The sequence below is a fragment of the Oncorhynchus keta genome, chromosome 29 (genome assembly GCF_023373465.1).
Source record: "Oncorhynchus keta strain PuntledgeMale-10-30-2019 chromosome 29, Oket_V2, whole genome shotgun sequence".
Classification (NCBI taxonomy): Eukaryota; Metazoa; Chordata; class Actinopteri; order Salmoniformes; family Salmonidae; genus Oncorhynchus; species Oncorhynchus keta.
Genome location: NC_068449.1, coordinates 50,984,040 through 50,997,559, shown reverse-complemented (window position 1 = coordinate 50,997,559; position 13,520 = coordinate 50,984,040). Strand labels below are relative to the sequence as shown.

At 50.5% G+C, this 13,520-nt stretch overlaps 1 protein-coding gene across 4 annotated transcripts in view; it reads right to left on the bottom strand.

The window, feature by feature from the left end:
• The window catches only part of LOC118370721 (F-box/WD repeat-containing protein 7-like), a 104,258-nt gene that overhangs the window by 16,069 nt on the left and 74,669 nt on the right, over positions 1 to 13,520 (bottom strand). For 2 of the 4 annotated variants that reach the window (XM_052486709.1, XM_052486711.1), the window contains exons 5-7: positions 13,390 to 13,513; positions 13,002 to 13,141; positions 10,903 to 11,016 (exon numbers count right to left, since the gene is read on the bottom strand). In XM_052486709.1, coding sequence (XP_052342669.1) covers positions 10,903 to 11,016; positions 13,002 to 13,141; positions 13,390 to 13,513 — 378 coding nt within the window. The remainder of the gene's footprint in view (positions 1 to 10,902; positions 11,017 to 13,001; positions 13,142 to 13,389; positions 13,514 to 13,520) is intronic. The other 2 variants (XM_052486710.1, XM_052486712.1) reach the window with 1 other exon arrangement.

Sequence of the window (13,520 nt, the reverse complement as noted above, 5' to 3'; positions counted from 1 at the left end):
CTGTCCTGAGTCAAAGTACTCAACACACACAGCAAGTCTGTCACCAGGGTGATGGACTCCCAGGCAAAACAAGCCCAGGGTTCTGACATTCGGGTTCCAAGAACGTGGAAGCTTTCTCTCCTGGTCTCGGGTGATTACAGCCTACTTCAGAGTCAAGGAGGGAAGGACCCCTGGAAGTGGAGGCTAAGGTGACTATTTATCTGCCTGTGTTGAACAAATATTAAGAGGTATTTCTCTGCGTCTCAGAGGAAGATTAGACATTATTCCTCGAGGGCCTGTTAGGGGCTGGTTTGAAGACCAAGGGTTTGATCAAGTGCTCTATTTTTGCATTACACTTCCTTCCTGAATCCTTTGATCCTTGGCGTTAAAATGTTGGAAAAGTACCTTGTATTGCTCTTCCCCACAGTTATCTTTCGATTGGGGAGACCATGTTGTTTTTCTACTGCGACTGCTGACAGTTGTCTCCTTCCCATAATGGTCACCTTTCCCAGAATGCATAGTCTTCAGAACACAAAACAAAATGACAAAACCAGGTCGGCTGACTGCCTAAGCGAGGATGCCAACAGACAGGTGATGCTAACTGAAGGTAAAAGGCTAGCCCGCTAGCCCCGGAAGATAAACAAACAGGGTCTATTACAAGGCTATGGGAAAGCTGCATAGTGCAAAATAAGATGGTCACATATACTTGGCTAGACAACGTTAGCGGGAAACTCAGACGAGGCCAGATTGCAGACCTTGTTGTGTTTATCAGACAGAGCTCACAGCCCAGCAGAGGTCGGATGTAAGGAGCCTATATGCTGGAGAGGAATGTTTACAGAGGTGTTTTTCTTGCTGCCACCTGCATTTGAACAGACCTGGTGGTTACCCAAGATCTCATTATGACTCAGTGGTACAGAGGGAGAGAGAGAGAGAGCGGGGGAGGGAGAGAGAGAGAGAGCGGGGGAGGGAGAGAGAGGGAGGGGGAGGGAGAGAGAGAGAGCGGGGGGGGGAGAGAGAGAGAGCGGGGGGGAGAGAGAGAGAGAGCGGGGCAGGGAGAGAGAGAGAGAGAGCGGGGGGGAGAGAGAGAGAGAGAGAGCGGGGAGGGAGAGAGAGAGCGGGGGAGGGAGAGAGAGCGGGGGGGAGAGAGAGAGAGCGGGGGAGGGAGAGAGAGAGATCGGGGGAGGAGAGAGAGAGAGCGGGGAGGGAGAGAGAGAGCGGGGAGGGAGGAGAGAGAGGGGGAGAGAGCGGGGAGGGAGAGAGAGAGCGGGGGGGGAGAGAGAGCGGGGGAGGGAGAGAGAGAGAGAGCGGGGAGGGAGAGAGAGAGAGAGCGGGGAGGGAGAGAGAGAGAGCGGGGGAGAGAGAGGAGCGGGGGGAGAGAGAGAGAGAGAGCGGGGGGGAGAGAGAGAGAGAGAGCAGGGGCAGGGAGAGAGAGAGAGAGCGGGGAGGGAGAGAGAGAGAGCGGGGGAGGGAGAGAGAGAGCGGGGGAGGGAGAGAGAGAGAGCGGGGGGGGAGAGAGAGAGCGGGGGAGGGAGAGAGAGAGAGCGGGGGAGGGGGAGAGAGCGGGGAGGGAGAGAGAGCGGGGGAGGGAGAGAGAGAGAGAGCGGGGGAGGGAGAGAGAGAGAGAGAGAGCGGGGCAGGGAGAGAGAGAGAGAGAGCGGGGGAGAGAGAGAGAGAGCGGGGGGGGAGAGAGAGAGAGAGGGGGAGGGAGAGAGAGAGAGAGGGCAGGGAGAGAGAGAGAGAGAGAGCGGGGGGAGGAGAGAGAGAGAGCGGGGGAGGGGAGTGGTGGGGGGAGGAGAGAGAGAGAGCGGGGGAGGGAGAGAGAGAGAGAGCGGGGAGGGAGAGAGAGAGAGAGAGAGAGAGAGAGCGGGGCAGGGAGGGAGAGAGAGAGAGGGGGGAGGGAGAGAGAGAGAGCGGGGCAGGGAGAGAGAGAGAGGGGGGAGGGGGAGAGAGAGAGCGGGGGGGGAGAGAGAGAGAGAGCGGGGGGAGAGAGAGAGAGAGCGGGGGAGGGAGAGAGAGAGAGAGAGAGGGGGGAGGGAGAGAGAGAGAGCGGGGGAGGGAGAGAGAGAGAGCGGGGGAGGGAGAGAGAGAGAGAGCGGGGGAGGGAGGGAGAGAGAGAGAGAGAGAGGGGGGAGGGAGGGAGAGAGAGAGGGAGAGAGAGAGCGGGGAGGGAGAGAGAGAGAGCGGGGGGAGGGAGAGAGAGAGAGCGGGGGGAGGGAGAGAGAGAGAGGGGAGAGAGAGAGAGCGGGGAGGGGAGAGAGAGAGCGGGGAGGGGAGAGAGAGAGCGGGGGAGGGAGGAGAGAGAGCGGGGAGGGGAGAGAGAGAGCGGGGGAGGGAGAGAGAGAGGGGGAGGGGGGAGAGCGGAGGAGGGGAGAGAGAGCGGAGGAGGGGAGAGAGAGCAGGGGAGGGGGAGAGAGAGCAGGGGAGGGGGAGAGAGAGCGGGGAGGGAGAGAGAGAGCGGGGGGGGGAGAGAGAGAGCGGGGAGGGAGAGAGAGAGCGGGGAGGGAGAGAGGGGGAGGGAGAGAGAGAGCGGGGGAGGGAGAGAGGGAGAGAGGGGGGAGAGAGGGGGGAGGAGAGAGAGAGCGGGGGAGGGAGAGAGAGAGCGGGGGAGGGAGAGAGAGAGCGGGGGAGAGGGAAAGGGTGGGAGGGAAAACATGAAAAAGAGAGATGTCCTTTCAAGGACAATGAGTGAATAAAGTGAATAAACCGAGAGAACAAGGGTTTTCCCAGCTCTGTGCAAATGGCCCCGTGACACACAAGAGAAGGGTGTAAACTCTACGTGATAAGACCTCCGCATGCATTCCTGGGTCTTGATGATACGGCCTCAGAAGTTTCTGTTTGACGGTCAACACAGACCTGGCGTTGATCCATGTTAGTCACGGTCTCAGCTGTGATTCCACATCTAGCTTGTGGGGACATGCCAGGTCTGGATACGCCGATTAGTATGAACATAATAACATAGGCTAACAGTTTCTCACAACGACACACACATCAAAACACAGTCTACAAAGATGAGACATGACCACAATCAGAACAATCAATTAAAGGAAGCGCGACTAAGGTACACAATAGTACATTTTGGTAGACAGAAGGTGCTCTTTGGTAAAAGGGGTAAATTGGTCATCAAAAAGAAAGGAGGACCAAGGCACTCTTCATATAATTACTTAAGATGCCATTATTTGTATGGCATGTTCAATAGAAACAAAGTAATAAAAAAAACTACCTTCCTAAGTGTTCTGATACTTCTAGTTTGGAGTTGTATTTTTATGATAACATAGCTAGAGTATTTCACCTTTTAATGTGTATAGTATTGCTTACTAGGTGTTGTCCAATCAATTTTGTAACCACTCCCTCTTCCAATTAGGGCTAATTGGAAAAGCTGTTCAAAAGAGGACATTGTATTATTTTTGTACTCCCTGACAAAAGGCCATGCAGCCGAAACGCGTCGGATGTTTAAAACATTGAATGCTTTGCTTCAGTTCAATACATGTAGTTCTCATATACAAGGAGATCAATGGCCTCATTATGAGGCATACACTCCATTAGTAATGTCTGGAGCTCCTCATGTTATTATCTGAGGTGAAGGTGAACCAGGAATACACAGCTAGAGTGTGTGTGTTGCCTTTCCTCTCTGCGAGAGGGAATCTGCCTGCCAGTTCAGATCAGCCTGACAGGCAGCGGAGTGTGTGTGACAGGCAGCAGAGTTGTCTGTTGACGGGCACAAGGACTTTCACTGCTCCAGCACACAGACAGACAGCCTTTGAAGCACTGGCTGCATGTACAGTGTGTGTGTACCGTGTGTGTAGATCGAAGCTTGACAGCTCTCATTGAAAGCGAAGGGCAGCAAAGACAAAGGTGCAGGCCTCAGACGGACTCGGCAGCCAGCACCATATTCCACGACAACATCCGATCGCTAGGCTACTGAAGACAGACAGACTGAGGAAAACTAAAAGACAATTTAAAAGTCTGGGGCTGCAGTAAGCAAAATGCTAATATGTAAAAAAAAAAAAAAAAGAGCATCAACAACGAAGCCAAACCGAAGCAGCTCTCCGTCTAAGCCCAGACCATCATTTCACGGCATTGTGGTTTCTAGCCTCCTCTTCTTCAGTCTCAAAGCAAACGGTCTTAACAGAACTCCAATGGCGTCCTGTTATCTTCATTAAACACAGAGCAATGCGGAATTCCAGGTTTGTGCTTCCCAAATGGCACCCTACGGTGGGCCCTGGTCAAAAGTAGTGCACTATAAAGGGCATAGGTTGCCATTTGGGACGCAAGCCAGTCTCTCAAGGAGATGAGTAAGGAAGCGTTTGTTGAGTAATCTGCTGGTCTAATCATGTCTTGATTGCTCACAGTTGGGGTGTCCTGAATCACTCCCATACTGTATGATAGTACTGACGGAGTGAGAGAGAAACCCCTCTGGTATCTAAAGGACAAGAATAACAATTCTAGTCTTAGATAATGATGGAATCTTTCATTGGCGACATGAAAGGCTAAATTCCACAACAGTGGAAGATCCATTATCTGATCTGAAGAATGTCTGCTGTGACGCACGATGGAAATGAAATGGTAAATGTTGCTGGATGGGATACGCTGTACATGCAAGCCATGTCTAACAGGGAAAATCTATGGAGGACACGACAGCACCAGACACGTGCCTTGTTTCATTTTGTTCCAAGTGATGTATCAATGCCAGGTGCTACTTTGAGAAATGCAACTGGGGGACTGAACATGCCATAAAAGGAATAGAGGTCCATCACATTCGTTCTAAACAGTAGGCTTTGCCCTGTGTTTGTTCACTACATTAGAACATGTTCAGCAGAATATTTCATTCACTTGACTACTCCCCTCTCTACCGGTCAGGGACAGAAACCTTGTCAAAAGTAGTGCACTATATACAGAATAGGGTGCCATTTTGGACACAAGCTTGGTCTAGTCACTGAATCCCGTGGCTGGGATAATTAAGTCATATTCAGACTGCACATCCTCTTTGGGACAGAGGAATTCAAAGCACTCGGGTTGTGACATTCCTGTCTGCGCCAGCTCATCTTTATCAAAATAAAAGCGTCCCCAAACCAAACAGTCCGGACCGAGACCTTGTGGGCCGCAGCTGAAGGACAACAGAACTAAAAAAAAATACAAATCAATTGGAGATGCTTCAGACGGACATGGAGGCCAGTCTAGAGAGGGAGTCAACATTGTCCCTCTGTAATATCCCAGTAAAACAACAACGGAAGAGAGAAAACCTTCTCAAAGTAGCACCTTGCATTGACACATCACTTGAAAGAGTGAAAAGCATGTCTTTCGAGGTCCATTTTCAAGCGTGGGTTTCTCTCTATCTCCTATTGATCCAGTGGTGAATAAGCCCTTAGTCTGGATGTTAGCTGCTGAAAGCTGGGCAGGAATAGGCTTCCCTGAGCTCCTGTGAGGCTGAAGGTTTACGCCACTTAAGCTGGGACTTGGAGTGGAACACCAAGGTAGGAGAGGAAACACACAAGCGAGGGCACACACACATACACTCCCACACACAGGCATAACACACACGTACTCCCACACACACACACACATGCGCACTCCCACGCATGTACTCCCACACACACCCGCGCACTCCCACACACCCGCGCACTCACCCACACACGTGCACACACGCATGTTCTCCCACACGCATGTTCTCCCACACGCATGTTCTCCCACACACACACACTCCCGTAAACACTCCTGCGCGCACACACACACTCCCACCCACGCACACACGTAAGTACGTACTCCCACCCACCCACACGCACTCCGACCCACACACGTACGTACTCCCACCCACACACACCCACCCACAAGAATAAATAAGAACACCCACCCACACACGTCAGACAATCTGTAAACCCCTTGCTGAACCAGAGCTAAAATGAACAGAGATAAAAAATACAGTCCTGTCTGGCAGCCAGGCAGACATTTTGGCTATTTACTGTGGAAACCCACCTAAGCAGGATCAGGAACCCACCCACACACGTAGCAGCTCCCACTACACACGCACGGGTCACCCACCCACACACACTCACGTCAAAACACACACCCCACGCGTGTCACAGCACACACACTCCCACCCACACACGTGAATGTACCCACACACACTCCCACCCACACACGTACGTACATACTCCCACCCACACACACACACACGCAAGAATAAATAAGAACACCCACAACCCAAGGTCAGACAATCTGTAAAGAAAGAGAAAGAGGAGAGAGAGAAGCGAGGCAGACATTTTGGCTATTTGCTGAAACAGAAGCAGGATCAAAAGAGACTATTCTTTGGCAGAGAGCAAAAGAGAGAGCGAGAGAGCAAAAGAGAGAGAGCAAAAGAATCCGAGAGAGCAAAAGAGAGAGAGCAAAAGAGAGAGAGCAAAGAGAGCAGAGCAAAAGAGCAAAGAGAGCGCAAAAAGAGAGCGAGAGAGCAAAGAGAGCTGAGAGCGCAAAGAGAGCCAGAGAGCAAAGAGAGCGAGAGAGCAAAAAGAGAGAGCGAGAGAGCAAAGAGAGCGAGAGAGCAAAGAGAGAGCGAGAGAGCAAAGAGAGAGCGAGAGAGCAAAGAGAGCGAGAGAGCAAAGAGAGCGAGAGAGCAAAGAGAGCGAGAGAGCAAAGAGAGCGAGAGAGCAAAGAGAGCGAGAGAGCAAAGAGAGCGAGAGAGCAAAGAGAGCGAGAGAGCAAAGAGAGCGAGAGAGCAAAGAGAGAGCGAGAGAGCAAAGAGAGAAAGAGAGCGAGAGCAAAGAGAGAGCAAAGAGAGCAAAGAGAGCGAGAGAGCAAAGAGAGAGCGAGAAAGAGAGCGAGCAAAGAGAGAGCGAGAGAGCAAAGAGAGCGAGAGAGCAAAGAGAGAGCGAGAGAAAGAGAGCAAAGAGCAAAGCCGAGAGAGCAAAGAGAGCGAGAGAGCAAAGGAGCGAGAGAGCAAAGAGAGCGAGAGAGCAAAGAGAGCGAGAGAGCAAAGAGAGCGAGAGAGCAAAGAGAGCGAGAGAGCAAAGAGACCGAGAGAGCAAAGAGAGCGAGAGAGCAAAGACAGCGAGAGAGCAAAGCGAGAGAGAGCAAAGACAGCGAGAGAGCAAAGAGAGCGAGAGAGCAAAGAGAGCGAGAGAGCAAAGAGAGCGAGAGAGCAAAGAGAGCGAGCGAGAGAGCAAAGAGAGCGAGAGAGCAAAGAGAGCGAGAGAGCAAAGAGAGCGAGCGAGAGAGCAAAGAGAGCGCAGAGAGCAAAGAGAGCGCGAGAGAGCAAAGAGAGCGAGAGAGAAAGAGAGCAAAGAGCAAAGAGAGCGAGAGAGCAAAGAGAGCAAGAGCAAAGAGAGCGAGAGAGCAAAGAGAGCGAGAGAGAGCAAAGAGAGCGAGAGAGAGCAAAGGAGCGAGAGAGCAAAGAGAGCGCGAGAGAGCAAAGGAGAGAGAAAGCAAAGGAGCGAGAGAGCAAAGAGAGCGAGAGAGCAAAGAGAGCGAGAGAGCAAAGAGAGCGAGAGAGCAAAGAGAGCGAGAGAGCAAAGAGAGCGAGAGAGCAAAGAGAGCGAGAGAGCAAAGAGAGCGAGAGAGCAAAGAGAGAGAGAGCAAAGAGAGCGAGAGAGCAAAGAGAGCGAGAGAGCAAAGAGAGCGAGAGAGCAAAGAGAGCGAGAGAGCAAAGAGAGCGAGAGAGCAAAGAGAGCGAGAGAGCAAAGAGAGCGAGAGAGCAAAGAGAGCGAGAGAGCAAAGAGAGCGAGAGAGCAAAGAGAGCGAGAGAGCAAAGAGAGCGAGAGAGCAAAGAGAGCGAGAGCAAAAGAGAGCAAAGCGAGAGAGCAAAGGAGAGCGAGAGAGCAAAGGAGCGCGAGAGAGCAAAGAGAGCGAGAGAGCAAAGAGAGCGAGAGAGCAAAGAGAGCGAGAGAGCAAAGGAGCGAGAGAGAGCAAAGGAGCGCGAGAGAGCAAAGGAGCGCGAGAGAGCAAAGGAGCGCGAGAGAGCAAAGGAGCGCGAGAGAGCAAAGGAGCGCGAGAGAGCAAAGGAGCGCGAGAGAGCAAAGGAGCGCGAGAGAGCAAAGGAGCGCGAGAGAGCAAAGGAGCGCGAGAGAGCAAAGGAGCGCGAGAGAGCAAAGGAGCGCGAGAGAGCAAAGGAGCGCGAGAGAGCAAAGGAGCGCGAGAGAGCAAAGGAGCGCGAGAGAGCAAAGGAGCGCGAGAGAGCAAAGGAGCGCAAGAGAGCGCGAGAGAGCAAAGGAGCGCGAGAGAGAGCAAAAGGAGCGCGAGAGAGCAAAGGAGCGCGAGAGAGCAAAGGAGCGCGAGAGAGCAAAGGAGCGCGAGAGAGCAAAGGAGCGCGAGAGAGCAAAGGAGCGCGAGAGAGCAAAGGAGCGCGAGAGAGCAAAGGAGCGCGAGAGAGCAAAGGAGCGCGAGAGAGCAAAGGAGCGCGAGAGAGCAAAGGAGCGCGAGAGAGCAAAGGAGAGCAAAGGAGCGCGAGAGAGCAAAGGAGCGCGAGAGAGCAAAGGAGCGCGAGAGAGCAAAGGAGCGCGAGAGAGCAAAGGAGCGAGAGAGAGCAAAGGAGCGCGAGAGAGCAAAGGAGAGGCGAGAGAGCAAAGGAGCGCGAGAGAGCAAAGGAGAGCAGAGAAAAAGGAGGGCGAGAGAGCAAAAGAGAGGGCGAGAGAGCAAAAGAGAGGGCGAGAGAGCAAAAGAGAGGGCGAGAGAGCAAAAGAGAGGGCGAGAGAGCAAAAGAGAGGGCGAGAGAGCAAAAGAGAGGGCGAGAGAGCAAAAGAGAGGGCGAGAGAGCAAAAGAGAGGGCGAGAGAGCAAAAGAGAGGGCGAGAGAGCAAAAGAGAGGGCGAGAGAGCAAAAGAGAGGGCGAGAGAGCAAAAGAGAGGGCGAGAGAGCAAAAGAGAGGGCGAGAGAGCAAAAGAGAGGGCGAGAGAGCAAAAGAGAGGGCGAGAGAGCAAAAGAGAGGGCGAGAGAGCAAAAGAGAGGGCGAGAGAGCAAAAGAGAGGGCGAGAGAGCAAAAGAGAGGGCGAGAGAGCAAAAGAGAGGGCGAGAGAGCAAAAGAGAGAGCAAGAGAGAGCACAAATAAAGGAAATCTGTTTTTTCCTCTTCTTGCAATGGAGATCTATTCACCAGCGGTTTAACGACTGATCAAGGATCAGCTCACATTGCTTCAGTCCTGACTTCAACAAACAAGAGCAAATTTACTAATCTGGCTCAGGCGAAGATTGTCTCTAGATTCTTCCAAACTGATTTAGGATCAGCACACCTTTCTACAGCTCTGACCTCGACTGTCATAGTGAAATGAACAAATCTGGCACAGGAACAGCTGGTTGGGGCATAAAAGGTAACCAACCACACGGCAGGGAGGGAGGGGTGGGGGGCGGTGTTTGTGGATCCAGCCCAGGTGCATCGTGGGAAAAGAATGGCCTCGGGCCAGCCTGCTGGGTTACGATGACTAATCACGCACACACCTGTTCTGACCTCTGTCGTCACAGCATGATATGAGCAAGTCACTGCAGCACTAACCTGAGAGTAACAAGTCATCCGGATGGACATTACCCTAATGTTGGTGGTGTGAAGAGAGACAATCCGCATGGCTTCACGATCAGATGCCCTTGGTACTGATCTGTTCACATCAGCACAATGCTGAGAGAGACCGACAGACTGTATAATCACTGCTTGGCTGAGTGCCCAATGCAATCAACAGGGAGGAAGCTTTTCTGCTATGAGACACGACGCTGCCTCTTTTTTTCAGTGTTTCATGCACCTGGGCACCACTGACGCATTCAGAGTGTATTTGTCATTGTCCATGCTAGGATAGAACCATGTCTGAAACGTGTTGTTCCTTCCCTTTAGTCGTTCTCCTTGCACTTTAAAAAGCCAGAGAGCTTTGTCCTAAAGGAGAAATGTCATTAAGAGCTCCAGTGAAAATGGAGTCGGTGAAGACCAGGGAAGAGGTGATTTACAATACTCCCTGAGCCTCCCTACCTCTTGCTCTCCCTCTCTCAGCGAGGCCCACACCAACGCCACCATTTTAGTAGACCCTATAAACCAGCAACACAAGGCACGTGTCCCGCATCAGTCCCAGCCATGAATACCAACAGCCCCTCCCTCGCCTGTCTGACGACAGATCTTTCACTGGCTCTCCGCACAATGGCTAAGGATGAATCTCCAACGGTAACCTGTCCCCTATGTAGTGCACTACTATTGACCAGGGACCATAGGTGGCTGGTCAAAAGTAGTGCACTACATAGAGAATAGGGTGGCATTTGGGATAAAAACGAAATGCAGGAGGAGGGAAGAGAACAAAATGGATTCCAGACAATATGCTGCAGTATTGCAGGACAGGTGGTGTTACGTGCCAATGTTGAATGATGTCACTAATCAATTGCAATTTGGTCAGGGTCTCAGGGAGATTCTGGAGCATCAAGCAGTATCATTTGTATAAAATCTCCAGTATGCAGTATACTGTAGCCTATGAATTTGAGTAAACCTTAAATGCAAACATCAATACAAACCCATGACCATGAATCTGAGGTATTGAGTGAAGACACACTAAGACATTTAAAGAGCTGCCATAGCATGTGGATTGACTTCCAGCTAACATGCTTCATTACAGATCAATGAGACGGTAATGAGAAATACACCAGCTGTAATGTGTTCCTTCAGAACAGGAACTCATTACAATGTGTATTGTATTCCACATAACACTGAGATACAGTGGGATGGAACAACCCATGAGACTTAGAGACACCATCACTTTTTAAACTCCTATTCATAATCTCCAGAACCAAACCATCCCAATCTACATACCAGCACCATACTAATCTACATATCAGTACCATACCAGTCTACATACCAGCACCATACCAGTCTACAACTGAGACCACGGCGATTTTCTACATTCTGTGGTCAAAAAGGTTTGGACTCGTTTCAATGTGGGGGTTGGAGAGCGAGGGATGAGTGACAGTCGTACCTTTCCCGTGACAGCCGACCAGACCTTGAGCGAGTTGTCGTCAGAGCCGCTGACGATGCGGTTACCACAGAACTGGAGGCAGGTGATGACATGGTCATCATGACCCTTAAGCACCTAGAGAAGACAGAGGGATGGAGAAGAGAAGAGGGAGGGAAGGAGAGAGAGATGGATGACAGGGAGAAGGAGAGGACGGAGTGAAGGAGAATAAGATAAAATGTCAAGAACCAAACAGGAACAATGACAAGGCTGCATTTCTCCAGAGATCAAAGACTTGAGGTAAATGTCACGACGGCGCTTTGCAGGTGTACAGAGACCCCCTGTTCAAAAAGACTTGTGAGTGTATGTGTGTGTGTATGTAAACTCAGCTGTGAGTGTATGTGTGTGTGTATGTAAACTCAGCTGTGAGTGTATGTGTGTGTGTGTAAACTCAGCTGTGAGTGTATGTGTGTGTAAACTCAGCTGTGAGTGTATGTGTGTGTAAACTCAGCTGTGAGTGTATGTGTGTGTAAACTCAGCTGTGAGTGTATGTGTGTGTGTAAACTCAGCTGTGAGTGTATGTGTGTGTGTAAACTCAGCTGTGAGTGAGTGTGTGTGTGTAAACTCAGCTGTGAGTGTATGTGTGTGTAAACTCAGCTGTGAGTGTGTGTGTGTGTAAACTCAGCTGTGAGTGTATGTGTGTGTAAACTCAGCTGTGAGTGTGTGTGTGTGTAAACTCAGCTGTGAGTGTATGTGTGTGTAAACTCAGCTGTGAGTGTAGTGTAAACTGCTGTGTGTAAACTCAGCTGTGAGTGTATGTGTGTGTAAACTCAGCTGTGAGTGTATGTGTGTGTAAACTCAGCTGTGAGTGTATGTGTGTGTAAACTCAGCTGTGAGTGTATGTGTGTGTAAACTCAGCTGTGAGTGTATGTGTGTGTAAACTCAGCTGTGAGTGTATGTGTGTGTAAACTCAGCTGTGAGTGTATGTGTGTGTAAACTCAGCTGTGAGTGTATGTGTGTGTAAACTCAGCTGTGAGTGTATGTGTGTGTAAACTCAGCTGTGAGTGTATGTGTGTGTAAACTCAGCTGTGAGTGTATGTGTGTGTAAACTCAGCTGTGAGTGTATGTGTGTGTAAACTCAGCTGTGAGTGTATGTGTGTGTAAACTCAGCTGTGAGTGTATGTGTGTGTAAACTCAGCTGTGAGTGTATGTGTGTGTAAACTCAGCTGTGAGTGTATGTGTGTGTAAACTCAGCTGACGGACACGGAGACTCGGCCAATGACAGAGCGCCTTACAGACAGACACAGGGGAGTGTGAAGAGCAAGCGGGGTAACCACGGTTACGTCAGCCACTACTCCGTCTATAGTCACAAAAGGACCTGAGGGCTTTTTGAAATGAGCTAAATTAGCCATACGAGGTATATTAGGAAGATCACTCTCCCTTGCTAGTCAAGCTCAATTTAAACTCTGAAAACACTCAAGAAACAGCAGTTTGATGTAGAAGTAGAATTGAGGTCATGTCGAGCTCTAGAGAAGAACTACCATTAAAAAAAACTATCTATAAGAACTGTCATTACCAAAATCTTCTTTAGGAGAGGTTGAGAACTGACCCACCTATGACTTCTAATAAAACTCAGCATAAGAGCCTTATCGACTTGGACGCCTGATCTAATTCAAAGCCGCTTGATATAAAATCCATACGAGTCTCAAGGGAGTGTTAAGATATAATGAAACCGTCTAATAAGGAACGAAGAAAGGCTTTAGATTCTAAGTTTTATACAAAACCACCAAGTCCAAAGTTGAGAACTGAAGCAGAATTAAATACTGTGGGGCAAATAAAATTATCTATATTATAAACTGGGTGGTTTGAGCCCTAAATGTTGATTGTCTGACAGCTGTGGTATATCAGACTGCATACCACGGGTATGAAAAAACATGCATTTTTACATTGGTAATCAGTTTATAATAGCAATAAGGCAACTCGGGGGTTTGTAAGGCAACTCGTTGCGTTGTGCCTAAGAACAGCCCTTAGCCGTGGTATATAGGCCGTACACCACAAACCCCCGAGGTGCCTTACTTATATAAAATGTTGAGAATAAGGGGAAGCAAAGAGAAAATGTCTACCTTGGGTGATCGGAGGTCTCCTCTCCTCCAGTTGGTGTCTATCCTATGCTGCCTGATGTACGCACACTTCCAGGGGCTGTGGGTGAAGCCCGGCTTGGTGACTTTCCTCTTCTTGAAGGCTAGAGGCTCATCAATGCCTGCTTGTGGAGAGATGAGAGGAGAGGAGCAGTGTCAGTCCGAGACTGTGTCAGAACGCAGAATATCTACCGTTTGCTCAGGCCATTGTCAATCTAGTCTGACCATTGTTCAAGATTGATCACATTGGTCAATGCTGGTGTCATTCATGGTCTGAAACTACTTCAGCATGTTCCTTTTGGCCAGTGCTTGTGCCTGTCATGCCCGTATACCGGTTCAGTGATTCCTATTGGCTAAGTGCGTCTAGACTGACCCTCCTCCCGGCACTTCTCCCTCCAGAGGAGGTTGTCCTCAGCCAGGATCCTCCAGTAACGACAGGTCTGAGCGGCCTGCAACAGGTCCTTGGGCTCAAGGAACGACAGCACGTACAGGGCCAACTGACGG